This window comes from Phalacrocorax carbo, chromosome 1, assembly GCF_963921805.1.
Source record: "Phalacrocorax carbo chromosome 1, bPhaCar2.1, whole genome shotgun sequence".
Taxonomy (NCBI): domain Eukaryota; kingdom Metazoa; phylum Chordata; class Aves; order Suliformes; family Phalacrocoracidae; genus Phalacrocorax; species Phalacrocorax carbo.
The window spans coordinates 36,671,101-36,698,676 of NC_087513.1; the positions used below are offsets into that span (position 1 = coordinate 36,671,101).

Genomic DNA, 27,576 nt, shown 5'->3' on the forward strand with positions numbered 1-27,576 from the left:
ATTCCCATTTTGGGAAGAAAAAACCTTTTTTTTTCAGACCAGCCAGAAAACAAGAGTACCACCACCAGTATTTCCCATGACAGTGCTAGAACATTTGTGCTAGATATCAGTTTCCTTTGGAAAAGGATCTTTCAAAGTGGTAGGAGGTAGTCCCAGGTCTACTGAAGAAATACAAGATTAATATAACCCTTAAGATTCTTATTCACGGAAAAAAATTATTTTGTTCCATGAGTAAACGGATCTCCAAAGTGCACATCCATACAGGGAACTCTATTTTATATTACAATTTTATTCACTTGTTATGAATATTCACAACATTAATCTACTGCAGATAATCTATTCAGTATATTTGAAAATCCATTTATTTTCACTTATTGATATGCATGTGTTACACTTGTATATAATACAGTATTTTCAGTGTTGGTTTAAGAACAAAGAAACCGAGAAAACAAATATTGAGAAGCATGATGTAGATTTTTGACCAAAGAGAGGCCATATTCAGATTTTACAAAACAGCACATTTACACTTTGCACTGTCAGACAATCTCTTTAAGATGCTACCTTCTGTCCTGCACCTGTTAGCACAAGTCCATACAATATTAATCCATCCTAAAATACTGAGATACCTAGTTGCTCCTACAAACAGTTTATCCTAATTAAATTTTAATCAGAAAAGAATATCTTTCCCTGCCAACATTTTTATTATTTTTCAGCAGAATGATAGAATATACTTCTCAATTTTATTCCCAACAGTCATTTATTTTATTTAAGCTCTCCTGTGCAATAATACAGCAGAGGTAATGAAATGGTTTTGGAACAGCAGGGGCTACTGTGACAGGCAGAGCACTCCAGGGTGTTCATCCATCATGGAACTTAATATATAACTACCTAGCCATGTCAATGGCTTGTAATGATAAAATCATTTCCCTCTTTTTCTGGGAGTCTGGTAACCACGCAGGATTTTTAAATAGGCTTGTCCCTATATATTTTTGACTACCATTAAGCGTGTGTGTTTTTCATTTCAATGCACCAAAGCATACAGTCAGAACTCCCTCACGCTCTCCAGTCAGCATGCTTATGCAGTGTCACTAAAAGGATTTGCCAAATTTCTGTTGTATCAATATTACAGATGGTACACTATACATTAAATGGAGTATAAAATTATACATTCTGTAATAACTTAGAAAAAAAGCTCATAGATGCTTAAGGCCTTTAAATATTGAGGATTTTTTTCATGTAACAGCACATCACAAAGCTCAAAAATTGCTACTGAAACAGAAAATAAAAAGTAAATGTGATTTTGACAAGAATCAGATCTGAATTGGATGACTGTAAGCAAGCAAAATACCCATGAACTGTGAATCTGGGAGGGCACTAGGACTTTGTCTTTTATAGCAAACAGACTGAGCAGACATCTACATAAGCATCCAACAGTACTTAGGTTCAAGCAAGAGATTTTATTTTTTTTAATAAAAAGACAAAAATTCTGAATGATTACCATCCAATTTCATAATTGCAAAACTCATTTACATCCCTGCCTACCTTTATAAAAAGGGATGAAATACTGTCATTGACTGCTTACCACGAATTTCAATGAATTAAAGGTTGAGAAAGTAAAGTACATGTCAGGAACACCCATCTCCGTCAAGCTAAATGGAAATGTGTATCTTAAAGGTATAAAATGCCTTATAACAGAAGTGGCAATTGAGTTTTGACCACTACTTTTTAACTGCCAAAGAGCTGCAGTAGTTGGTTAGCCTTAGGGAAACATGTCAACCTGACTATACATTCTAATATGACTGATGTATTCAGATAACTATTACTTGTCAACAATAATTATTAACAATGGATATATATTTCCATTCCTTTAACAAAAGCAACTTCGAGATGTTGAAATATGTACCTTTGAGAGCTCCAAGATTAGAATACAAATAAAAATGTCTAAAACTGTGCCATGCCAGAGGACAATTTCTGCAACAGAAATTTAATTAAAGCAATGTGCAGTCCCACCAGCAATCTGAGTGGTGGACCAGGGATCATTTTAGAGAGAAGGAACCAATACATTTTGGAGGTTGACTTCATCAAGATGAAAAGCCGCTGGTCTGGAATGGAGAATCCAAAAGATTGCTGCTTTTCTGCACCTTTTGAATATCAGCTCTTGTGATTACAGCTGCAAATTCCTCAGCAAGTGCAATTTTACAAGTGTACACAATTCAATCAGTTGAAATCTTTGTGACACAGAAGTTCAAAATAGCTTTCCAGTAGTTTTGATCTCAAGGCTGTTGCTGATTACAAGCCAGGTTCTCATTGAAACAATTGATTCTGAAGGATACACCCCAGCAATATAAGATTTCACTTCAAGGATTGCCTGGAGGAATGAAATTCCTATATGTTGTATTTAATATTATGAGCCTTGAGACAGACTTGATTTGTCTTTAGCTATCGGGTTACCTGTAAAGAAAAAGAAAATCAGAAAATCAAAACTGTTCACAGTGAATCTACTTCCGAAGTACTGGAAACTGAAATGTAAGATCTCTGTCCAGCAAAGCTCTTTCAATTGTTTTTAAATAAGTGAATAATTCCCAATGGTAATAGATGGGGTTGCTCCCCACCTTAAATTGTGTGTTTAAGTGCTTTGTTGGAATTAGACCTGACACCGAGAAATTGAAAGGTGACCACGCTTAAAAAGAAAATAAAAAAATCTGAAGGTCACACATTACCAACCTAAAAATGTCAAAAGCAGTGGTTTCAAGGAAAATTTCTGTATTTTGTTCATCCTTTTCAATGTTAGAACTTCTGCATGGCAACAACTATGCTTTTAAAATGTTAGCCATTGAATATGACAGACTGATACTGGAGGTGTATTCTTCTGTTCTTTGCATGCTCCTTTATAATGCAATGTCCTGTTAAGGGCTAAATGCATCTTATCAAGCAATAATCACTTCATGGAGAAACAGGACAAAAAATCATGCATACGTAAACAAGAGAGATGTATCCTGTTATTCACAAGGTATAAAATAACTACTAAGGAGTTCACTTAGAGTGGTTTCACCCAGCCTAACATGAAACAAGAGCGGAACAGAAGGACCAGAGAGAAAGAGTGGGAGACAAAGTATTTCACAGTAATTGGACTTTCCCTGTGTCTGATTTGGATGTTAAACATTAAAAGAAAAAAATGCATCATACTAAAGAAACATAACTTTGAGGAATATTTCTGCTGTGTCAGTGGATACAATTAATGATCATGTAACATTTTAATATCAAATAGTGTCAGGGGACAGCATCCCAACTCTTGAGGAACAACCCATTGGAACGGTTACAATAACACTTTACAACATCAGGGGGCATATGATTTTCACTTTGATCACAGAGAGAAGGGTCATGCTTCTTAATGATGAACCATTATTTTGCCCTCAGCAAAACTGTTTGTATACAGCTCTCATGGCTCCACAGACCACAAACGTAGAGAAGAATATTAAAAGGACTATTCAAGGAGTTTATTACTTTGGTTTGCCTTCTCCACCAAGTTGTTTCTAGGAACTGCACTCAGGAAGACAATAATAAAATCGTGCTTTGTGATTTTTATGATACGTGGGTTTATTTATTACACTGCTTTTATTTGGTTTTGTTCTTGCTGTTGGAAACAGCCTCATGTGGCCCCTTCTATAGTGGAAGATTGTCTGAAAAAATAATGAAGAATTAATTTAAAAGTCAGGCAACATATTTCTATGCCATGCACCAAAGCTCAAAAGGATGACACAACATCTTATCGTTATGTATTTTTTGTTTTATTGTAACAAGCTGGAATTCTACTCATGGACCCAGGTGCCACTAAGCTACATAATGTAGAATACATATCTTCTGATCCTGTCTGCAGGTGGATTTTTATTAGCTTTACTTGATAGATATATATATAAACCTGTGGTAAACCAACTGATACAAAGCACACTGAAGACAGATCAAAGGATGTGAGACTCCCAGAGAGGCCATGTAGGTGCAGGGTCAAAGCCTCCTACTTTTCCAAACAGAGTAGAACAAAACCAAAGCAGAATCAGAGGATAGTTTCCTCAGAGGCACAACTGGACAGGCACAGTCACTGGAACTCAGCTGAATTCTGTATTCTCTATTCTGCCTATATACCCACAGAGTAGACATTTGCTATTAAAAAGAGAATATGTCAGCTGACTTTTGAGAGACCAAGTTGACCATGACCCAGCAAGTGCCCTTGCCACAAAGGCGGCTAATGGTATTCTGGTATATAATGGTATTCTGGGCTGCACTAGACAAAGTATTGTCAGCAGGTGGAGGGAGGTGATCCTCCACCTCTGCTTGGTACTGGTGAGGCCACACCTGCAGAAGTGTGCCCAGTTTGGGGCTCACCAGTACAAGACAGACACAGAGCTACTGGAGAGAGTCCAGTAAAGGGCCACCAAGGCAAATAAGGGACTGGAGCATCTTCATGTGAGGAAAGGCTGAGAGAGCTGGGACTGTTCAGCCTGCAGAAGAGCAGGCTTACGGGGATCTCATCAATGTGTACAAATACCTGAAGGGAGGGTGCAAAGAAGATGGAACCAGGCTCTTTTCAATTGGTGCCTAGGTACAGGACAAGAAGCAATGGGCACAAACTGAAATGCAGGAGGTTCCCTCCCAGGAAACACTTTTTTACTGTGAGGGTGACTGAGCACTGGTACAGGTTGCCCAGGGATGTTGTGGAGTCTCCACCCCTGAAGATATTCAAAAGCTATCTGGTTCTGGGCAACTGGGTCTAGGTGGCTCTGCTTGAGCAGGGGGGTTGGACTTGTAAAGGTCCCTTCCAACCTCAACCATTCTGTGATTTATTATTTCTATTATGTCCAGCTCTGCCAATGCATGGGCTAAGGTGATATAGTGCAGCTACCAAAAAGTATTTTCACATATACATGACTGCTCAGTTACATGGCTGTTTGGAAGTGCAAATGTGTTCACTTCAGTCAGAAAGAAACTCAGTAAAATCATAATCTGCAGACCTATACGCTCCCCTCATCTAGCTTTATGACTGTGTGGTAAAAATACTCCTATAAAAGCAACATATACTGCTACATAGAATAAATAGGTGACATAAAGAAGAAAAAGATCAGACAGCCATTCAAATCTCTGCTCTATAACAGGTGCCTTATTATATACAAAGGTCATTTTGTTTATACAGACTGCATAGGAAGTCAAGCTGCATATTCCTAGTTTTCACAATTACATGACTGGAGTTTTTAACTGTTTTCCTTTACCAGAAGTTTTTTTACTCTGCCTGCCCTCTTTTTTTTTTTTTTTTTCTTTTCTTTGTTTCTGTTAACTTCCAGGTCACATAATGCTAACATGTATAGTAACATGTATAGTGGTCCACATTTGCCTCTATGTAAGAGGGTAATACTTGTTATATGCAAGCACAGACCAGACATTAACGTTAATGGAAGTTATATATCCATACACATTAAGGAGAGAATAGACTTCTTGAATGTTAAAGGCAGTCTGATAAAGAAACAATGAAATTTTAGCTAATATCTGGTGATGTTATTCCCAGAAATGTTTAATTTTGGATATAGTAGAAGCTATTTGGTTTGAGTGGCTGAGAAGCAAGGTATTGCACCAAAGGTCTTTATAGGAAAAGCAGGACTGACAGCAGCATGTTTCTGGCCTTCAAAATCCTAAGAGAACAGTAACACAATGAATGGGTCCAAATCTAGTCTAATCACTTTTTCAGTTAATAATTAATATGTATGGAAAATTAACTTTGCTGCTGTTCAACAATACAAAGTTTTAAAAGGACATAAAACCTTCAGCATCCTAGGTGTTGATTTGAATTAATTTGTTCATTCTTGGAACATAAATACTCCCTTTATGCTAATATATTTTTTCACATGGTTGTTATATCATAAATACGATGCATTAGACTCTCTTCTCTTTCTTGTACCAAATGTGCAATTAAAGTATAATTACTCTGCAGTTGCAGACTTTTTAATTTATATTAGAGAGTGGCTGCTGTAAATTGGCTGTAATTGTTTGTGAACTCACTTGTTTTATTTAAAAAACCCAATATATAATGAAACGCAACTGAGGTTTTCCAATTCTGTTTACTAAATGTTCAAAACAGATTCAGTCATTGGGTAGAACATTTTTGCCAGGGTAACCCAGAATGGACCATAGGTGAAAAGACTTCAAAGGCCGTGCATTAGAAAAGCTACCAGCTCAAGAGATCTTCTGGACAGCCTCCATTCCAGTGCTGCTGACAACTGGTGAAAAATGTCCTCCTTTGTGAAATCCCCACAGCTGATAAATACAGCAGATAATACTGTCTATTCCATAAGAATAGATTACCAATAAAAACCCAGCCTGATACTTTTACCCAAGACTTCCTTCTGCCTTAAAAGAGGAAGGGAGAAATATCAAGACTATAGGATGCAAAGGATGGCTGAGTGAATATTCTCTGAATAGTCAAGCACTTTTTCTTACTTTCATGCACCTAAGCATCAAAGTTACAGGGTCAAAATTAGGTATAGTATAAATCTTCTGTTTTTCCAAGAAACAAATGTATCACTAATTATTTGCTAACTACAGAATAGTTTATACATGTAAATGAGGTACCTAATTAATTATTATTTAATAAGTTTAGAAGAAAATAGATAACAATATATGTTATATTGAAATAAGTGTGTGCTCAAACATTTCATAACACAATTTTGTACATTACTTTTTTTTGACCAGCAGCTCTTTCAATTTTTTTCTAGGTTTATTGCAAATCATACACAAAATCCATTTTAAAAACAGACTCTTGAGTTTGCAAAGTCAAGCACGTGAAAGTTAGCAGCTTGCCTTTCTATGGGTGCCCTTGCAACTCCATTTCTATCTTTTTTCCATCGTGCACAGTAAACAACAGAATTTAGTGGGGGAGGAGTGTTGGAGGGATGACTATTATAATGTCATCAGGGCTATGTATCAGTACAAATGCAGAAAGGGTCAAATTTTTAAGTCAGTGTTTGTTCCCTCCACAGATGATTCAGCAGTATGATGGACCTTTTATTCCAGGTTTTCACCAATGAATATAAATAAACACAGGAAACAGAAAGAACATAATACTGGGGGTTTCCTTTTTAATTAGAACTGTTCCATCAACTGTGTAGCACTGTGTGTGTGGTCATAGTCTGGGAGTCATCTGAGCATACTCAAGAATCATCAAGATATGGGGTTTTTTCCCCCTCAAGATACATAAGACAGAGAAAGGAAATTATTATTTTAAAAGCAATTAATAGTTCACCCTGAGCTAAGTGGAATTTCATGAGACAAAGAAAAGACATCTCAGCACCACTAGCATTCCTCTGTAAAATATTAAAATCCTGTAGGAAACAAAAAATGGTGTGGGGATTTCTTTAAAAAGTAAAAAGGGTCTCACAAATATATCTAATGAAAAACATGAGATAAGCTAAATACAGGGAAAGCCACAAGAATCCCTTAAATAAATGCTTGAAGAAAGAGGCCTAAGAAAAGGCTTGACAAAAGGCCTAGCTATGGATTGTCCTCCAAGACATGGAGATAAGACTAAAATCTCATACCAAGACAGGCCTTATTTGTATGCAGTACATTTCCATCTATTTTGTATCCTTGTTTTTATATTTTCTTATACTGTAAATAAACATACCATTAAAAAAATTAATGAAACATTGTCAACAAAGTGATTCTTTACAAACCTTTCCTAATAAGGAATAGACTTGAAGAGGGCTATATCAGTCACATTCTTCCATGACAAAAAGAACTTTGTTTTGGTAGTGAAAACCTAATACGAATATTACAATGCAGAAACAGAAGGACCCATACAACCAGAAACAAACATCTGTCAATGCATTTTTTCCACTTATGCACTCTGAGAACGAGGTTGTGGTTGGAAATGAATCTTTTGAACAGATGGACATGCACTATTTCCTGGAACTTCAGGATCCATACAGTGTGTTTGCCATGCGCTATCATTCATACGTGGCTTATGAAAGCAAATGACAGTTTGCATTGCCACTTGTGCATGTTTACTCACTGAAACAGTTCAACTTGTAAGCTTGGAAGGTGCTTTTGATCTAATGCTACTGCCTTGTACCAGTGATACTCAAAAGTACTTTGAAAATGTTAACAAAGGACAGGCTCACAATTTTGTCACAGCTTGAGAATCCTCTATTTTCTAAAGAAGTGGGGAAGCTGGACAAAAAGAGCTGTTAAGGGCATTTTTGCAATATGGCACCTATATGTGTATGCACTTAACGGTAAATAGGTGTGGATTTGGGTGTTTTTGCTAGATAACTAAGTTTCTGGGTAGACAAGGAACCATTACAAAAGTCTGAGAAATGTTAAGGTGATGTAACCATATTTCAAGGGTATGCTTGGTAAAGTAACTGCAGCAGAGAACTGTGAGCTAGGAAACAGGCTCTTGTTTCAATCTCACAGACTGCTATTCGACTTGGGCTAATGTCAAAAGGCAAAATCTGAGTGATTTGTGAGCAGTTTGAAAAAGAGATATTTAGTGATAACTATATGGATTCATTTACCTTCAGTGAAGATTACATATTGATACTTTTTTTCAAGTCCTCAAAAGTTTCACTCCTGCTCATAAAACTTTGGCCCTACCTAACTCTTGATATCAAGGCTCAAGAGCTTTAAATTTTTCCCTCAACTTTATTTTAGGCTCTGCAGTATGAAAAGTGCTAGCCTAAACATGTTCCCAAGCCTGTAATAGAGCAACTCAGAATTCTAGATCCTCAGGTCCATCCTTTGGCAAATATCTCTAACTCATTTTATTAATTAAACAGAACACTTCCCAGTACACTTAAATGGCTCAAAAGTTTCCAATGTCTTTGATAGCTACCAGACTCCAAAGCTTTTCATTCTTTCATACTTTTATTGCACTGTGTCTAATCAGAATTGAATTTGTGATATTTCTGGGGCTTAGGACCTTAGAAAGGAACAAACATGCTGAAAACTCTTTTCACACAATGCCATTTGAAGTATAATTCTGTATTTCATGTTTTCCCACTGGTCTTAATGATTTCAGCAGGAGATTTTTGGTGTTAAAATGAAGACCTAGACAATCAGTATTAAAAATTGTAATTAAAGGGTTTTGATATCTTTCACATGTACATTTAGCTTTCCACAAACAATCTTAAAGTTAGGACTAGAAAAATAGGTAAAGGAAAAATACTTTAGAGCACGACATCCGTTCCTGAAAATGGCAGAGGAGTTCATCATAAACATGGTTTTAAGACAAAACAGACAACATCTACCATGTCTTAGGAATATAGTGGAAGTACCCCTTTCCCAGCTTTTTCTGAATTTTAAATAATCTGGTATGGGATGCTGAGCTTTCAACTACACAGAAACACCTAACCGAATGTACCAAGATGTACTTCCCTTTTAAGCACTGTTCTCTTCTCCGGAGCACCTGTTGCTTACCCATGAGGGTGAGTAACTTAAGTTTATCAATTGAGTCTACCTTTGAAAGGAGAGTGAGTGAAGAAAGGTGTTTAAAATCTCCCAGAAGCATCTGACTGACACACTGAGGCTGCTTAGGAGTACAATGCAGTCTTTCCAACCACCCTCCTGACGCTCTGCCCAAATAAACCATGATTCCTGGGCATCTGCAGCAGACTAAGCCACTACAATGAGGAGTAAGCTACAACAGTTCCTGTTAATACTGTGTAAACCTGTATTTGTACACACCTGCTGCTCTGTGAGTAATAAACCAGGGCTGGAACACATTTTCTGGAGTGGTTTGACTCTTTATTCCTCAGCGAACGTTCTGGCCCTTCCTTAGAATCCGACCAAGACTAGGATTCATCACAACTAGTGCTCCTACGTGGAGCCAGAATATTTTGTGTGTGTGGAAAAATCAAAAATTGTCATCAGGCACAGCAGAAACCTCCTTTTTCTACTTCTCCATTCGGACTTGAGGAGTTTTACACGTTTGCCTAAGAAACAAACACATGTCAAGTACTACACTGTTATGGAATTAGTTACAGAAAACAAAACTGGGATAAATGGAATTTTCTTTAACTTACAAGGAAAAGTACAAAATGACAGGAAAAAACATATATCAGAATCAGAGCAACTCTTAGCGAAAGAGCATGGTCTCAAAAATATCCCCAAGCAATAACAGTAACCCCAAGGAAAAGGTTTAAACATACTCAAATTCAAACTCATAGATTTGTCACCAAAAACAATAGAAACTGATAGATAACACTCATTTTTGCAAGTATATCAGCAATCTTTAACTATGACAAAACAGTAACTGAGAAGTTCTTTGAGAATAAGTCCATGGATAGACCTGTGATACAGAAAAGAGCCATGAAGTCAGAATACAATTCCTTCTAAATGAAAGATTTGAGTGTGTTCTTCCTATATATGTTTAAAGTAAACAAACAAAAAACACCAAAAAGCTCTGAAAGTTTAAAGTTTGAAAAATGTGAGCATTCCAAGGAGAACTCTACTTACAGTCATTTCTATGGTTAGTAGGTTACAGGAAACACCGTAAAATAATAGATAGCACATTTCAAAAGACAGTATTCAGTTCAGACAGCCAGTTACTTATCTAGATATCTGAGGTAGTTTTTGGACCTGTTGATAATGATTGCTTCCAAAAAGGCTTGCACAGCACCTCAAATCACCTAAATTTCTTTAAACAATGCTTACAAAAAGATTAATTTTTATCTTTAAGCTTTTTAACTTAAATGTCACTTTGCAGATCGTTAGAAACATACAAGATTAAACTCATAACTTTGATAACTTGTTGCTTTAATAAAACCTCTACACACTTAAATACTATGAAACAAATTATTATGGCTCTGTATTCATATTTCCTTGAACTTGATAGTTTACAAAATAAACTTAATTGATACAACTCACTGGGACAATTATCGTAGCGTATATCTGATGAAGACATGAGTTATGTCAAGGCTAAATCTAATTCATTAGTCTTTCAAATGTACTTCATTATTATTCTTCATTATTATTCTCTCCCACTACAATGCACATACCTAAAATTTCTCACTATTTCTATGACTCAGCAAAGTTTATGGTAGATTTGCTTTAGCTTCACAAAATTCTTCATTTACAGACAACAGTTTTATATTACAAGAAGACTTAAACATAAACTTTATTTTACTTTCTGCAACAGATAATAACTGTAGAAATTCAGTCAAGGATATATCCTCTTGAGGTTTTTGTGGTGATCACAATTCCATAGTGGGACTGCAGCATGGCGACATAAAATGACTGCAAGACAATTAATTAAATAAATGTAATTTTCTTCTCTTTTACACCACTTAGTCCATCTAGTCTTCTCAAGTGGGAGATAAAACCAGTCTCCTTCCTTTTTACAGATGAGGAAACTGAAGCATAATAAACAGTCATGCTACCCTTCCAACTGAGAAAGTAAATGGAGAAGGAGGGATGGGAACAGAATCTCTCGGCCTTTGGTTTCATCTGACCTCACTTACCTAAAGAAAAGCCTACTGTTGTTCTTGATCAAAAAGGAAAACCTATAACAAGCAGACTCCTGTGTTTAATATTCTAAAAATATAGCAAAACAAAACAAACCCCAGCCTTGTTTTAAAACTAGGTTGAGGTTTTAAATTGCCTAATAGGTATAACACATTTTCATCTTTCAATATATTTTTCCAGAAATTGGGTAAGATTGAACTTCAAATTATCCCCATGAAAAAATGAGGTAGTCTAAATTCATCACATTTGATAACTTTTTCTTCTTCAGATGTTTATGGTGTGTTACTTTTTCTGGGATTTTGAATGGAGAGTAAAAAGCCATTTGGACAAGATCAAAATAGAAACATAAATTATTTCCTTACCTGTAATTTTATCTTCTCTATGAGAGTACCTGCTTCTCTGCTATTGCAGTACTGATGTGTTTTCTGCCTTTGTCCCAAGCTTCAGAGATTCCTCTGGTGATTTTTCCCCACTTGCTTACCAGCTTCCCCTGCTGGCACTTTGAGGTAGTGCACTCACATTTGGCTCCAGGAATACTGCCACAGCTGAGGGAATATAAGACAACTAAAAAACAAGTTAGAAAACAGCAGAGCAATATCCAGGCAGGAAAAAAAAATGTTTAAAAACAATGAATCAGTCATCAACTTGAAACACTTTGATCATTTTCCTCTCCATTTAGTATCTCCACATGAAGAAAAGTCTTTCCCATGCTTGGAGAAATTTTAGCCAAGGAGTGGGTGCTGACAGAGTAGTGGGTACCCATTCAGAGAACATAAAATTATTTTAAGGGAATCTAATTTTAACTTTCTCTAGTATGAGTACCCATCACGCCATCACTCTAACACAGATAAGAGAAGAAAGGTGGCAGATTTGGAGGATTTCAGAAAAATCCCCATCACCCTGTCTCAAGTCTGAATAAAACTGGGGAAAAGGAAGGCGCAAGGGCTTTTCACCTAAAAGCTGTCGTAGATGAACAATTAGAAGGATTTCCCATTGCCCAGGGAAAAATGCATAAATCCTCGTTCACCAAGAAGAAGTCAAGATTATGGTTGCTGATTCCCAGCTAATAGTTGTAGTCATCTTGGTCATCAGAGAAGAAGAAAGGAAAAGAGAAACTAGTACTGTCAATTTAATAAGTAAATAAATTAAACACCAGAGAGCAAGCATATCCACCATCCATGCTTGAGTTGCACATAGATGACAAAATTTCACTGTGATTCTCTTGGGTTTTTTACATGTAATGGTCACAAGTTCCTGTGGCATTCTTGGAAGAAGGTAGCATAACACACTGGTGTTAATTCCAGAAAATAATGGTTTTGATGTGTTTCCCTGGAATTTGCCCTGAACTCATGTCAAACTGATGCACGTTGCTAGCATCATTCCTGAACAGATTAGAAAAGTCTTGCTTGAATATTATGGAGATTTCCAGGTGACATTTACAACTTTCTAAAACTCCTTTGTACCGGGGATCACCTTGATGCTGTTTCTGAACTTCACAGTACACAGAAAAGATGTATCCCGTCAAAGGAAAAAAATGAACTCTAGAAACGTAACTAAGAACCTGCTTTGGTATTCAATTTAATTTGTCCTTTTAAAGAACCTGGCCAGTTGTCTTCATATCTGCATCTTCTCATCATCTTCTGATTAGTATGTGACGCAAGGCAAGGTAAGTATGAATGAATCGAAGTAGTTAATCACAGTTAGACACTGGTATTCTAAAATCTCAATTAATGAAGGAAAGACCCAAGTGCTCTGAAGAGGTTTTTGCCTTCAAATTTCAGGAATATAAGTACCAATGATGTACTTTTAGGTCACGAGAGAGAGAAAGGACCCTAGTAATTTCTTGAATGACCCTCCAAAAAGAAATTGGCTTTGCAAGTAATCAGCTTCAAATTTGCCAAGCTGCATTCTAGGAGAAAGTCTCCTGTTCCTTTTTCGTACTTTGAAAATGTTGAACAACAATTATTAACAACTGGAATTAGAATGATGCCTTTAAGACAATAAAGGTCACTCTGGAAAGATGATAAGGAGGCAGGACAGAGGGATCTCAGAATTCTAGAAGAACAACTTCCCTGAGTTTTCAGTTCATTTGCCTGAGTTGGTAACAGCACAAGCACAGGTAAAGTCCTTCGGTCTTCTTTTGGCAGGAACATGTTCCTGAGCTACAAAGCTTGATTTCAAGATGAAGGAACAAGCTGTTGTTCTTCTGGCTGGCATCAGCAAGATATTTTCTGGCATTCTTGAACCTGAACAGGCAAAGCTGTTTTGGACCTCCTATAATATGCAGCTCCACTAAAATTCTCAAATCTTCTATTACTACTGAGTTTGCAGATACATGTTGGTTAGATGCAATCCATTGTTTCCTTGAGATCATATCCATCTTCATAAAGTGGAGACACACTTGTGTTTGCTTCTGGTTTTAGAGGTCTTGCCAATATCATGCTACTGGTTACATCATGCAAATAAGTCATCGTGAACTGGACATTTTGTAGCTTCACCCAGAATCTCCTCTTCAAAGCTCTATCACATTTCTCACTGCAGATATGGAAGGGGATGAAGGATGGTCAGGACTGTAAAAGCTGAAAAGGAATCTTATGTGTATGCTAGTAATGCAGCAGAAGAAAGGTCAAAATCCATTTTTATAGAATGCATAGAGTCCTTTGGAGTCTCTTCTCCATACACAGCAGTAGTGTTTTTCCTAAGATGAACCTGCTGTTCACCAAGGTGGAAGAAGGAGTAAATGACAAGCTATTAAAAAAATTAACAACTTTGAAATTCTTATGGAAATTAATTTTACGTTGGCCCTCTTCTTTTTAATTTAGTCCTATACATTAATCTTCCATTTATTCTTGCCTGAAATACAGTTTTTCTTCATTTTGAACAGTTCTCGGATAGGACAGGACTATCTTCATTATTCTTATGGAGAAATAAGATTTACAACCATGCCCACTTCACTCTGCAAGGGAATAATATCTGAGTAACCTGATTTCAACTGGTTTGAGTGTTGTTCACTCCTCCAATGGTGACTGCACATATGCAGTCAGTATGACTGATTTTCTCTGCTTGACATTGATTATTATCCATTTCCTTCCTTCCTTCCTTATTAGAAGGTAGAAAAGCAGAGCTGTGACAGGGCAGTCTTCTGAGGTTTTCTGTGAGCAGTCCTAATTAATAAGGAAAACCATGGGATTTTGGAGAATTGAAAGTAATACCCTTTGGACAGTTGGGGGCCACTTTCCCATTCCCTCATACCAGTTCTGAAACTAAGCAGTGATGCACAGTTTTTGAATCCTGTACCAAACACCTATGGAAAGAGGCAAGAGCTCTGCCTACAGCTATTTACGTAGTAGGTGATGTGAGGTTTTAGAACACTCCAGTCCCTCTGAGCTGAAATGTATCATTTCTGACTTGCAGAAATGATCCAAAGAACCCCTTCCAGGCTATAAGGAAGGGTGAAACAAGGAAGAAGCACTAGTTTTAGAGCACGCCAGCATGAACTCGCATAATACTGGCACTTGAATATCATCTTCCTATATAGTAACTTGTGAGGTAGTAGAAATTGACAGTAGAAAACTAAAAAGGACTGCTAGATATTCAAAGAGCCCTCTTGCACAGCTGTGAAAGGGCAAAGAGACTGGCAGAAAATGGAGCTGCAAATGAGACTGAAAACATCTTTGATTTCGGTGTCAGGACATTTCCACTTTGTGGAGAAGTGGAGAAAACCAGTAATTTACATACAGCATTCAGAATTCATTCTTATTTTCCATCACAGAGGCAGAAAATTATTCTTCAGACATGAGGTCAATATCTCAAACATGCCAGCAAAGGACAAATTAGGGGAAAAAAAAGAAAAGAAAGAAAAATAAATCACAAGTTGAATCTTTTGGGACAAAGGCAGAAAACCTCTTGGCTGGACTGATGGAGTGGAGGATTCCCAGGTGGAAGAAAGTAATGCTTGCAAAAATCACTTATTAGTTAATTAGTGGCATGCAACTGAAATCCATTTGCATTTTTCTTTAAATATAACAGAAATATTTTCCTTTGATGTCAGAATAATTCTGTCAATTTTCAGTTTCTGCAGAAGCTAAAATGACAGTTTACAATGGATCACATTGAAAACAGTCTTACCTTAGGAAAAACTATTCCTTCATAAAAATGTATAAAACACATCGTATATTACTAACACTCTGTGAGTGTGCTAAGGGATTGCAAAAGATTTTATTTCTCATGATATGTACAGTTTTTACTCACAAAAAAAAGCTAGAGTAACAGTTCTGAATAGCTAGAGACAAGACCCAGTGTATTCACAAGCAGATAAAGCAGGGGATTGAATACAAATAAGGAAAAATTGCAAACCTTCTAGGCAAATGCTGCTAATTAAAAAAATAAAAATGCTATTCTGTTTTCAGAAATTATTTTCTTTCAAGTAATGCATTAACAGGCTCCTTCTTTCCACAAGAGCTGTACCTATGAATATTGCCTTTAACCCATTCTCCCTTTTGATGCTCCTCACTTTCAGTTCTTAATACCAGTATCCATAGGACTCAGAATCAGAACAAAAGTAAACAAAATCTGAGACTGAGAATGTCTTGGGAGACAAATGTTTGGATTATCTTCACCTGCCCAACAAGTTTTATTGACCTTTCAGTCTATGACTTTGCTTACACACCATAACACTTCTTGCTTTAATCCTTTCCATCATAACTCGTGTTTTGTGGGTATTTTTAAGGACATTTGCCTTTGGGGAAAGGACTATGACTTGTCTAGATTATTGTGACCTACAAATGAACATCATCGAGCTGTAGGCCTAAACTCATGTCAAATGTAGACTTGCAACAGGAACCTTTTCATAGGGTAGAACTAGGCATGCCAACTTCACATTAAAGAAGTAAATTTGGTATATAGCAGCTATTTTTAAGAAAATCAGTGAATTGCATAGCCCTGAATACTGAAGATTCCTTGTAACGTGTTCGCTGGAATGCTAACTATTTTCATCAAACTGTCCATGTGTCCTAAAATATGAAAGACGTGTTGCTAGATCAAAACAATAATTACTTACTAATACAAAAAACTAGCTTGACCCCAGAAAATGTCATCCTACTTCCATTACCAGCTCATTTGCCTCCTGAAACTTGTATGTATCTTTAGGTAAAGGTGTACATACCACTCATTGCTATTTTAATGACAGATTAGATGCAGTGGGTCTCTGAGTTAGCAATGAGAAACATGCTGAGGCAGCTGCAAACTTCTCGTAGTGACAGATTAGCCAAAGGCATGGAAAGAGATGCCATAGCAACAAAAAGACTGTCACAAGTGCAATCACTCTTTTCCATGGGTAATATTTTGATACAGTCTGTGCACTTACTTATATTGTAATCATATCCTTTTTATGAACCACAAGGTATTGCTAGTCACTGTATATATGTGTATTATTCTTATAAATCTTCATCTGAAATTAAGGTAGAAGGTTAGGAGCCTGCAGACAGAGGCTCTGAAGTGAGGCAGGGGGATAGAGAAGTTTTGCAGTTAGGTTGTTTCTTAATTTATTCATACAGCCCCTTAAGTAATATTAGGAAAAGCACTTGCTGTCATTATTTACTACTGACACATGGCAGATCATTGATTTATCCTGCAAGTATTCGCATTTTGGAGTGGTCAAAGCAAAAGGCAAATTGTTTCATGTGATGGAAGTTAGTAGCAGCTTTACACTGAAAAAATGTCATGTGAGAAATACATTGAATTATTAGCACTGACTGACCACAACTACCATACATCCGGCCTATCAGAAACATCCTAGAATGACCTATATACAATGTTTATATGAAGAATTCCTGTTTTTTCTAATTTTGTGTCATTGTTACTGCTGTTTTTGAGAAGCCTGGAGGAGAAAGAGGAATAAAGACGTGAGGGAAGAGGATACCACAATAGCAATATTTCTTTTCAGCTCTGGCAGAAAAAACAGTAATGCTTGTTCCATTTTCTCCTGCTCTGCTGCTGCTTAAAGAGCCTATGCATCTGTTGCTCATGCAGAGAAGCACAGATCAACAGCTAACGTAGCTGCATTGCTAACACTGATGTCAGGCTCAGTTACAAGAAAAATGCCATTTTCTCCTCATATCCAGGGACACATTTTAGCTCTCTTGTATTATGTTGTCTTACTCAAGCAGTGGTTATGACAGCACCGGTAGTAGTTGAGTCACCGCTAATGTTGACTCCTGATACTGGAAATCTCAGCAGCCCACTGCACAGCATTACTACGTAAAGGTACCTAACTGAGGTCCTTTCATCCCTTGTGCTGAAAGGGTTATGAACAGCATATTTTACACATTGAAACATAAATAAAATTACTGCCTCTCCTTTCAGCAGCTGTAATGAATTTAGAAACAATCCAGCATCTGCAAGTGAGAAAGAGGAGACAGGGTAAAAATGTAAGCAGTATTTATAGATAGCAACAGAACTGCATTGATTCAGAGTAGTGGAATGCACATACTGAACACCATTTGGCTTCATGTGCAGCCAGTTGGTGTGTTTGGATGGTACACTTTCTCCTCTTCCAAGAATGTTATTCAATTTTTAGTTTCTTTTAAACTCTGGATGCCATAATGTAAAATTAGATTAAATAGAATATTACAAATATCTGACTTCAGGCTCTTGCCAATATTGTTTTGGAACGTAGATAAACACTCTCAGTATGGATTTCTTTCCATTCCGGCAATATTTCTGTTCTTTTCACACTAGTCGTCTATCTCTGGTATTGATTTGGAAAGGAGATTTGGATTTGGAATGTAGATAAATATGCTCAATATAGATTTATTTTTGGCCCTGTAATATTTCTCTTTTATTTCTCTCTGTCCTTGTAATATTTATTTTATTTTTTTTACAGTACTCTACTTCTAATATTGGTTTGGCATATAGTTACATAGTAATATATTAGATATTGATTTCTTTCTGTTCTGCAGTGTGCTTTTCCCCACATATTAAAAATAATAGCCAGTTTTCAGAGTGACAATTGCAGTTCCTTCTGCCCCTCCTAAAAGGTTGGGTGCTAAGCTATTCCAGAAGTTGGATGCTTATTTCCAAAAGATGGCCCTTTATGACCTATCTGAAAATACTATTTTCACTTCTTTATAGGAAAACATTAACTTCCTCCTTCTAGAGATTTTCAGAGGTTAATAATCAATACCTGCTATGCATTACATCTGATATTTTTAGTTCATTTATATTATTAATATTAGTATTATTGGTAGTATTATACCAACAAGTCAATTCTAAAAGGATATGCACTTGTTGCCAGTTTTTGCTTAAGAGTAGATACTGGACATGTTGCTTATCATAGTATGATTCACCAATTTAGCTCATAGCTGTGTATCCTCAGAATATGAACATTTTCGAAACATCTCTTATATTATAATGCATTTGGTAGTGTCAAAGTCCAAAGTTTCCCAAACTGACAAAGAATGAAGTGGCTTTTTTGATCATCTTCCTACTGAAGACCACATCAAAGAGAGTAAAGTCTCAGAGCCAGCATCTTGCTATTCAACATTAAGTATCTAAATGTTAGGCACTAAGCCAGTCATCACAGCTTTCCTTTAGAGTTATTAGGGAGACATAAGCACCTCCAGAAGATAATTCATCTGACTTATTTTAGGACAAAATGAATTGTCCTCTGGAATTGAGCAATCCTCTCCAACACTAAAATGACAACCTAGAGCTTAGGCTAGTCATCTCACTCTAGAAAGTCCTAACCCAAGCAAAGTCCAGTAAATTCCACTCCACATATTTCAGCCAGAACTTAGTACTTAGCATTAAACAATGCCTTATTCCACAAGCAGATCTACCAAATCAAACTATTTTGAGGACCTGATGCACTTTCAAGTTCAAACTTCGGCTTTTGAAACTTACAGACAAGGTACTATTTCATTACTGTGCAATAGTTTGAAGCTGCACCAGGGGAGGCTTAGACTGGACATTAGGAAACATTTATTTACTGAGAGGGTGATCAAACATTTACTGAAACAGACTTCCTAGAGAGGTGGACTGTCAGCTTTTGAGAGGCATTTGGACAATGCCATTAACAACACGCTTTAACTTTTGGTCAGCCCTGAACTGGTCAGGTAGTTGGACTAGATGATCATTGTAGGTCCCTTCCAACTGAGGTAGTCTAGTCTAGTCTATTTTATTTCACATGAAAAATATCAATGATATTTCTCTACATCATCATAAAATATCAGCCCAGGGCTGATATTTTCCCTACACCCGGGCACAAGTGCATACTTTCAGTCATGTTGCAGGTCCAGGATCTCAGGATGAGACCCAGGATGCACCACTTTACCTGTGTTCCTGTGCTCTAGTTTCTGCAGAAAAGACACATGGGTTTATGGCCTCCCCAGCAGCCACGACATGCTCCATGCAAGTCCCAGGGTGGATGCCTGGGGAACCAGGACCCGAGGAGGCACTGCAGATGCACTTTCATGCAGGTTACATGCAGCTTCTGGTGCTCTTATTTAAAGTCAGTCTCTATTTTAAAGATAATGGACAATGTACTGTTCTTAAAAATACAAGGGAAGCCTGGCATCTGGAATGCGCTTGAAAAACCCCTATCGAGAGACCTCTGGTATGGAATACACCCCATAATGGAGAGAAACATGAAATTGTGTCTCCTTAGCTCTTACCTGACTGCAAACTGTTGTTTTCCAATAAAGTAAAAGTAAAGGGTTCCTTTGTTCAATAAAAACTTACAGCATTTTTTTAACGTCATTGTCAATTTTATACATCAGATTGCTATACTTTTGAGTTTTCAACTGATGGGAAAATTTCCCTGCTTTAAACAGATGTTTTTCTTATTTTGCAAAAACAGAAGAAAATGCAACCGAGAGAGCTTTTTGAATGAAAATAATTATATTAGAAAAAGCCTGTACAAACAAAAAATATTTCAAAGGTAAAAAAAAAATTATTTGGATTTTCCCTTTATCTTAATGCTACTGTCATCATTTAAAAGAGGGTAGCATGATAAAATTTTTGTGTTTATTTATCAAAACATCGAGGCTAGCCATATAGAAAAAAATTCAATGGCTCTATCTCACAACAATTTCTCAGTCTGGAGGAGAATGCCACAATGTGCCTAGTAAAACTCAGCTATGCACATAATCATTTCATAATTCTCCTAATGTATTCCTGAACATCCTTTTTTGTTGTGGTATAATGCTCAGGAATGCAAGCACTCATTTCTTTACATGAAGCAAAAAATATTACTGTTTTAGCTAAATTGTCGTTGCCTTTTCTCCCCTTCCCCTCCTGCAGGCTATGTAGACCCAAAATAGTCAATTCTAAACCCACACAAGTTAACTCAGTACTCAGCTTATTCATACACTCTTTACCACCCCGTATTCATTCTTTTTCCATGGTTAACTCCTAATGTCAGCCCTCTCCCACCAATATGCAGACAAATTAGGAAAAACAGTTTAATCTGTCCATAATATCTGGTTTTGCATTCTGAAGGTAAACAATTTCCACCTGACTTTCCTTAACATTTGAATTCTGACACCGTAACATTTCATGCTATTTCTAATTCATTAATGATGTATTACCTTATTAGATCCCCATATCTGAACAAAATGTGAAACCTCAAGTAGACCACATTTTTAAAAATCAATTAGTTTTCTCCCATTATTCACTTGGCCTTTTTGCTTAGTGATTGATACAATAAGTATTAAGAAGTTGGTATCATCAATTTTTACAAGAGTGTGAGTAAATATGCTAACGGAGGTGGACTAGCAAAATCCTTCCTTCACTAGTGTTATCTCTAACATAATGCTGACTATTAGAGGCTTGACATGTGGAAACGTAGGTGCTGCTTTTGAACTTGGTATCCTGTGAAGAGAATGTAGTAGCACTTCAGCGGTTAATTAGGTTACTTTTTTTTGCACATGAAGGAGGCAAACTTACAGAAAATGTTTGGAGGTGAATATAGACTTTCTTAGACCTTTCAGGAAAGCCTTCACAAGGCTTTTCTGCAATACACTTAAATTACCCAAGCTGTTCAGTTCTCTTTGTTTCTTTATGCTTTTACATTATACATGAAAATCACATATGGGTTATTTCATTCGACAATCAGATGCTTATTATTAATGACTTCTTAATACTGACTCTCTGTACAGTTCCTTTTATTTTTCTCAAAAAAAGGGGGTTTTGAAACGACAGAGCACTTTAGAATTTTTCCTTTTATTTATATAGACTTTGGGAAGCAGAAAGAGGAGTTACAAAAATATTGTAGTCACTACATATTAAGAAAAAGTCCTTGCTTTTTGATAATAACCTACTCTCTTAACACAAAGAATCTCTCACATTTCCAATAGCAATGTATATTTTTCTGGGCACCAGAATGACGTCTGTTAAAATCTCAGACTCCTGCCTCTGGAAAGACAGAGACCTTCATTCACCTGCCACCTGTTTTCAACAACTGAGACCAGATCTTTGTCAGAAATTTCAATTCAAGTTCGCTCATGTCTCAAGACTGCTTTGCAGCTGTGTGGGGAAATGAAGGAAGAAGGGGGCAAACACATAGTATCTGGACAAATTAGAGGCCAAAACAAATGTGGGGGGGGGGGGGGGGGTGTGTGTTTAAGGGGATTACCGTTTTCCTTTTAGTGGTGGTAGGTCTGCAAGCAGGTTATGATAGCCATTGTACTGAGTCAGTGCGTATGATGGCAAATAAAATAAATAAAAATGGCTTTTTCACAGCTTCACTTCTGAAGAGGTATGAAATGAGTCCTGCGGATTGTTACCTCCAGGAAGGACAAGGAAAGACCAATTCCTGCAAAAAGCCAGACCTATGAGTCTGCAACAGAGGCATAAACCCTTGAGCACAAGAGCCTTGGGCTTCTGTGGACTCCTAACAGTGGGCAGAACTTCATAACCTTGACCAATGTAGAAAAACCTATCTTCTGACAAAAACTTAGGAAGAAATCTCCTCAGGGCAACTCTAATTGATATCTACCCCTTCTGTGATCTCTTTTTTCCTACAGAAATGTAATCCAGATCCACATTTTTACTTACTGCTTGTTAAACTCTCACATTAAGTATAAAACAGCATGTGTTCTTTAACACTAATAGTGCCATGTAGTAGTAGCAAGGACAAATATCAAAACACACACACACACACGTAATTTTTTTTTTATTTCTATTACTATTATTAAATTATATCTAGTTCCTTTTGGTTATAATAAAAACACACACACATTTTACATGCATATAATCAGATTTGCATTGGCATGTACAAATTTAAGTGTGGGCAGCATTCAAGCAAGGTTAGCTTCAGAAGAAACACATTAGAAAGAGGTCTCAGGAGTATAATTGTATATCAAACATTTAGAAAGTATCTTTCCTTCAAAGAATGTCAAAATGTTTTAAAGACTTATACATACAGAAACTGAGACATGTAGAGTGCTCTGTGGAACAGAAGGAATATAATTCACTCAGTGCACATTTCACTACAACCAAGGTGTACTAGCAATTTAGTGCCTATGCAAGGAGGGTTTCAATCAAATGACGTAGACACTCAGACACCTGCATAGAGTAAACACCACAGTAGCAAATTATGGCCTGACACTGCAAACAGTAACTAAATCCTTACAAGGAAAACCAGTCATCAGTATGTGTGGTGGGATGTAGGGATGAAAGTGTTTATGCTTGTGTGTCTTTGGAGTGTGTTTTAATCTGTTCTATGTTGATGAAGAACTGTGATAACTCTGTAAAGGTACAACATTGTCTTTTTAGGAAGTTTGAGTGCCTGATGCTTAGCTGAAGAATTTGTTATTCTTCTGTTTCTAGTAGCCACTAAAATCTGAGATGACAGCAGGCTTACCTTCTTTTCAGGCATTGTATATGATGAATGCTAAACGTATTTCTGTTAATGTAAATTTTGAACTAATAATATAAAAAGTGTCAAATGGAGAAAAGGAACTCACTGAAAGTCTGTCAAATCTTTTTAGTAAGTCCCAGTCATACAAGACAGAAACAACCAGGAGACCATACTGTCATGACACATCAAATGCTTACCATACTCAGTAGTTTCTATGTAGAAACAAGGTAATTCCATGTTATTGATAAAATTGCACTTGTTTGCTATCCTGTGAATGAAGAGCTTTGCAGGGTGTATAGACTTTGTGCAACTGGTTTCAGAGAGAAATACATATCAGATTATAATATCATTACTGGTAGGTGAAAAAGGGGTCAACTCTACTATCTCCACTGCTTACCTGAGAAGGTCTGGCACACTGCTTACCATATTCAAGCAATTGCTAAGTGTGCAAACGTGCAGGAAAACGTGGAGGACCAGGACATCCAATCCCAGTATGACTATCTTCCCACACTTCTTTAGTCTTCTCAGCTGTCTTCTATGTACAACCAATTTCATGTGCACTTTTGGGTTTTTTTCACCTGTTGGTTACATGTAAGTTTGGTATCATACCTACCCTAGTTGTTTTCACTTTATTCCCAGAGGAACAGCTCCATCCCTTTCGATCTGGAAGAACTTTACATTCCTCCCCTTCGAGACATGGTTGCATGTGGCACCACCATTTCTGCTCCACTATTGAAGCTAAAAGAGAGGCACACAAACACATTCGCATGTTATTGAAACAGACACTATAATATGTCATTATCTTTCAACATTTCTTTTATTTTCCAGGAAAATGTTAGAAATATATTGACTGACAGCTAGTCTGTGATTTTCAGCCAGCTCAGAATCTTCATAAGAATTAGGTCTCAGTTTGCACAAGGCGCTCTGTGCTTCACAATCTCTTTACTGTGCGTTGTTTTTTTTTTTAATTTACTGCAGTTACAAACTAATTTCAAAGCATTTCTTTCCAACCCTCATTTTTTCTTGCTCAGCCAAATTTCAAAGTTTTAAGTAGAATATCTTCTTTTGAGTTACTGTGTTTTGCCTGATCTACTATATAGTCTAGCATAGCTTGATTAAATTTATTCCCCAATAATGACATATTTACAGCTTCTCTGACAGCCAACAACATATCAACAGTAAAGAGATCATGTAAAGGGTGAATCCATCCTGCTGCTCTTTCAGAGAAAGAGATGTGAAAAATCAACTAGTATTTTCCCCAAATAAAACATATGAGCCTATGCCAGATTTGTTAAGCAAAACATTAATATTGCACTGTGAATAGGAAAAATAGTGTTGGTCTAAAAAGACTAAAAACCAGCCAGAACTGTGTTCTGTTTGTTTGCTTGTTTGTTCCTGTATAATAATAAAAAAAAATACAAATAAAAGGTAAGACTGCAGCACATGAAAAGAATATACTTATGTAGATTTTGCATAAACATTTTTAATTAAGTGAATTTCATACAATTCCGAGGGCACTCTCTTAGTTAGATCAAATTTAGCTTCTCAAGAGGTCTCTTTCACTGGCCTCTAATAATTTTGCTTAGCATTCCCATATAGTAGTAGCAAAAAATTCATTTTTGCCATCTTCCTCCCATTCACCTTGGGCATGCCCTTCAAAATGCAAAAGGCTTCCTACTCTTATTTTAAATATCTAACTGTAATGGTGTGGTTCTCACTGATGACATTAAGCCAGCAAAACCCCCTAGGCACATGCAACAACAGGAAGCAGTAGAGTAGTCGCACCATCAACACAAGAAGGAGCTGCCCGGGTGGTACCTGCTACCTGCCCAGGGAAGCAGGAGCACTTCACTGTCTGTGATCTTTCTTCTATCTTGTTCTTATTGCAACATCGGTGGAGTGCCACCACTTCACAGGTCCCAGTTTTAACATGGTGAGCTGTGAAAATAAGAAGATGAGCAATTTGATAACATTGCGAGGTAACATCATACTGTTGGGGGGGGGGGGGTGTTAATTAGAAATGCATTAAACTTGGCTCTGTAAGGCACTCTGCCGTGCATGAAGCTAGAATTACAATGGTGCTAACACTAGAATGTAAAGTTGATTTCTTTTCCAAATGTAGTATAACTATCTTAGGCAGAAAACACTGGGTAAAGAAGAACAAGCAGAGAAGGCTGCATATGCGACTGTTCCAGGGAAGCAGGAAGTAGAAACATTATAAAACTAACCTAGAAACTATATTAATTTTTGGACTCACATAGACAGCTGTGTATCTCTACCAAGATATTTTTTTTTCTTTTCCCTGAGGGATAAACCTTGAAATGAAAGTGTATCAATGTTAAAATACCCATACATGCATAAGTTTTCAAAATCTATGTCTCCAGACTTTATGTTCCGGGCAAATGCAGTTCTTGATATGATATCCCAAAACCTCCATACAGACGGACAGGGAAGAGCTGGCAGGATACAGGGACAGCCCTCAAACAAAACCCAGAAATAAATTCTACCAAGGAACCCCATTTTTAATCTTTCTGCCTGGCACTCTAATGAAAGTCTGGGAATATGGGGAATGAAATTCTTCAACGTGGGCACAATTTTCATTATATCATGTCCAGTAGCCGTCACCCCCGCCCATGCTGCTCTAACTGTTCACCGGAACCATGCTACAGGAGTCCTATGATAGGACCAATTTGGTAAGAGAACTACCAAACCACACTTTCTGGTTCAGCATCCAGTTAGCAAAGGATGTGAAATTCAGAAAAAGTAATTTTAACTGAACTTTCAGTGGTGACCGATACAAGACCAGGTATTTCTGGGGATAGTTCATTTCCATCGGAAGCAAGAGAGAAAATAATCCAAACTTTTAGCTGGTATTGACCTACAACCTTGTACAGAGAGCAATATTAATTACGCAAAGCAATATGTATTTTAACAGTACCCCTACGTCCGGAGTTTTTTCTGTTGTGTAACTTTTTGTATGCTTTATGCAAAGCCTGTATACTGAACACTTCAGCTACCTTTTATATCCCTAATGGCAAAAAATAAATGAGAGCTTCCATGAGGACAAGACCCTACTAACAGGCTTTCAGGAGCCCAACATTGATTCCTGGATCCACTCAGTTGTTATTGCACAGTATCAGCTCCCAAAAAGGGCTGAGGAAGGAAAACAAACTTGATGTAGGTTATGGACCCTAAGAATGTTCCTAGAGGCAAAGCCAAAGGCAACAATTACAGTCTGGGTCTTCATCAACAAAATATAAACCACTAAACATTTCATGCAGACAATTACACATTTTTCAGTAGAACAAAGTCCACTGAACAGTCCGTGATCTTCCTTGTCACTGCATCGTGCTATGTCAGGTTAGATTACATCATGCTGTACTACTGCTGAAATGATGTAACACAATGCAAAGAGGTAACCCATGATCCATCATATTGTGATACACTGAAATGTTCCATATAAATCAGAAATCTAGGAGAAAAGGGTCTTTTTTGCATAAGAAAGCTTTTCTTTGTTTTTTAACTATTTATCACTTTTAAATCAATAGAGGATGAGGAAAGCAATAAATACGACCTGTGTAAACTTTGCAATCTCTGATATTTTACACCTTTGATGATGAGGAAATATTTTTACAGCTACCAGCACTGTCTGCTGTGAAATTTACTTTTAATAATTTTCCAAACAATTTCACTGGTATATATGCCAATAAAACAATTTAAATAAATACATTCATTTTTCTCAGTATAACAGTTATAAGATTTTTTGTTTGTTATATGCTAAAAAAATATTCTAGGATATATTTCTAATGTATAATATATAGTAGACAAACACATGCTGCTTTTGTAAGTTCACATTCATTTTTATTTTGATAGGTAATTACACATCTTATACCCACACATGTTAACACAAATTCATTTATTTGTATTTTATGAAAGACACATAAAAAACCCAGACACTGAATCTAAAAAAGAAAGTCAATCTAGTGGTAGGATGTGAACTTTGTCCCACTTAATTTTTCAGTATATTAGTATATATATTTGTATTCTAATGTGTATCATTGATCCTGAAATTTTGTCTCCTCACTCTCTTATTAAATAGCTTTACACAGCTCTACCAGGTGTAGAGAAATGCCATAATATACCAGCTAAGAGAAAATAAAGTACAATGTTCACCAATAGCCATCTGGAATGGAAGCCAGTCAAAAGAGCTG

The 27,576-nt window shown here is 36.8% G+C and overlaps 1 protein-coding gene across 2 annotated transcripts in view; it reads right to left on the reverse strand.

Moving 5' to 3' along the window:
• Positions 1–267: 267 nt before the first annotated feature.
• Positions 268–27,576, reverse strand: part of TAFA2 (TAFA chemokine like family member 2) — a 196,537-nt gene continuing 169,228 nt past the window's right edge. The window contains exons 3-6 of one of the 2 annotated variants that reach the window (XR_010372416.1): positions 25,151–25,303; positions 23,979–24,103; positions 9,727–9,974; positions 269–2,451 (exon numbers count right to left, since the gene is read on the reverse strand). Coding sequence is in view for 1 of the 2 variants with exons in the window: in XM_064448518.1 (XP_064304588.1) it covers positions 2,440–2,451; positions 23,979–24,103; positions 25,151–25,303 (290 nt within the window). In the remaining variant the exon portion in view is untranslated. Of the gene's footprint in view, positions 2,452–9,726; positions 9,975–23,978; positions 24,104–25,150; positions 25,304–27,576 lie in introns of both variants that reach the window. The other variant, XM_064448518.1, reaches the window with a different exon arrangement.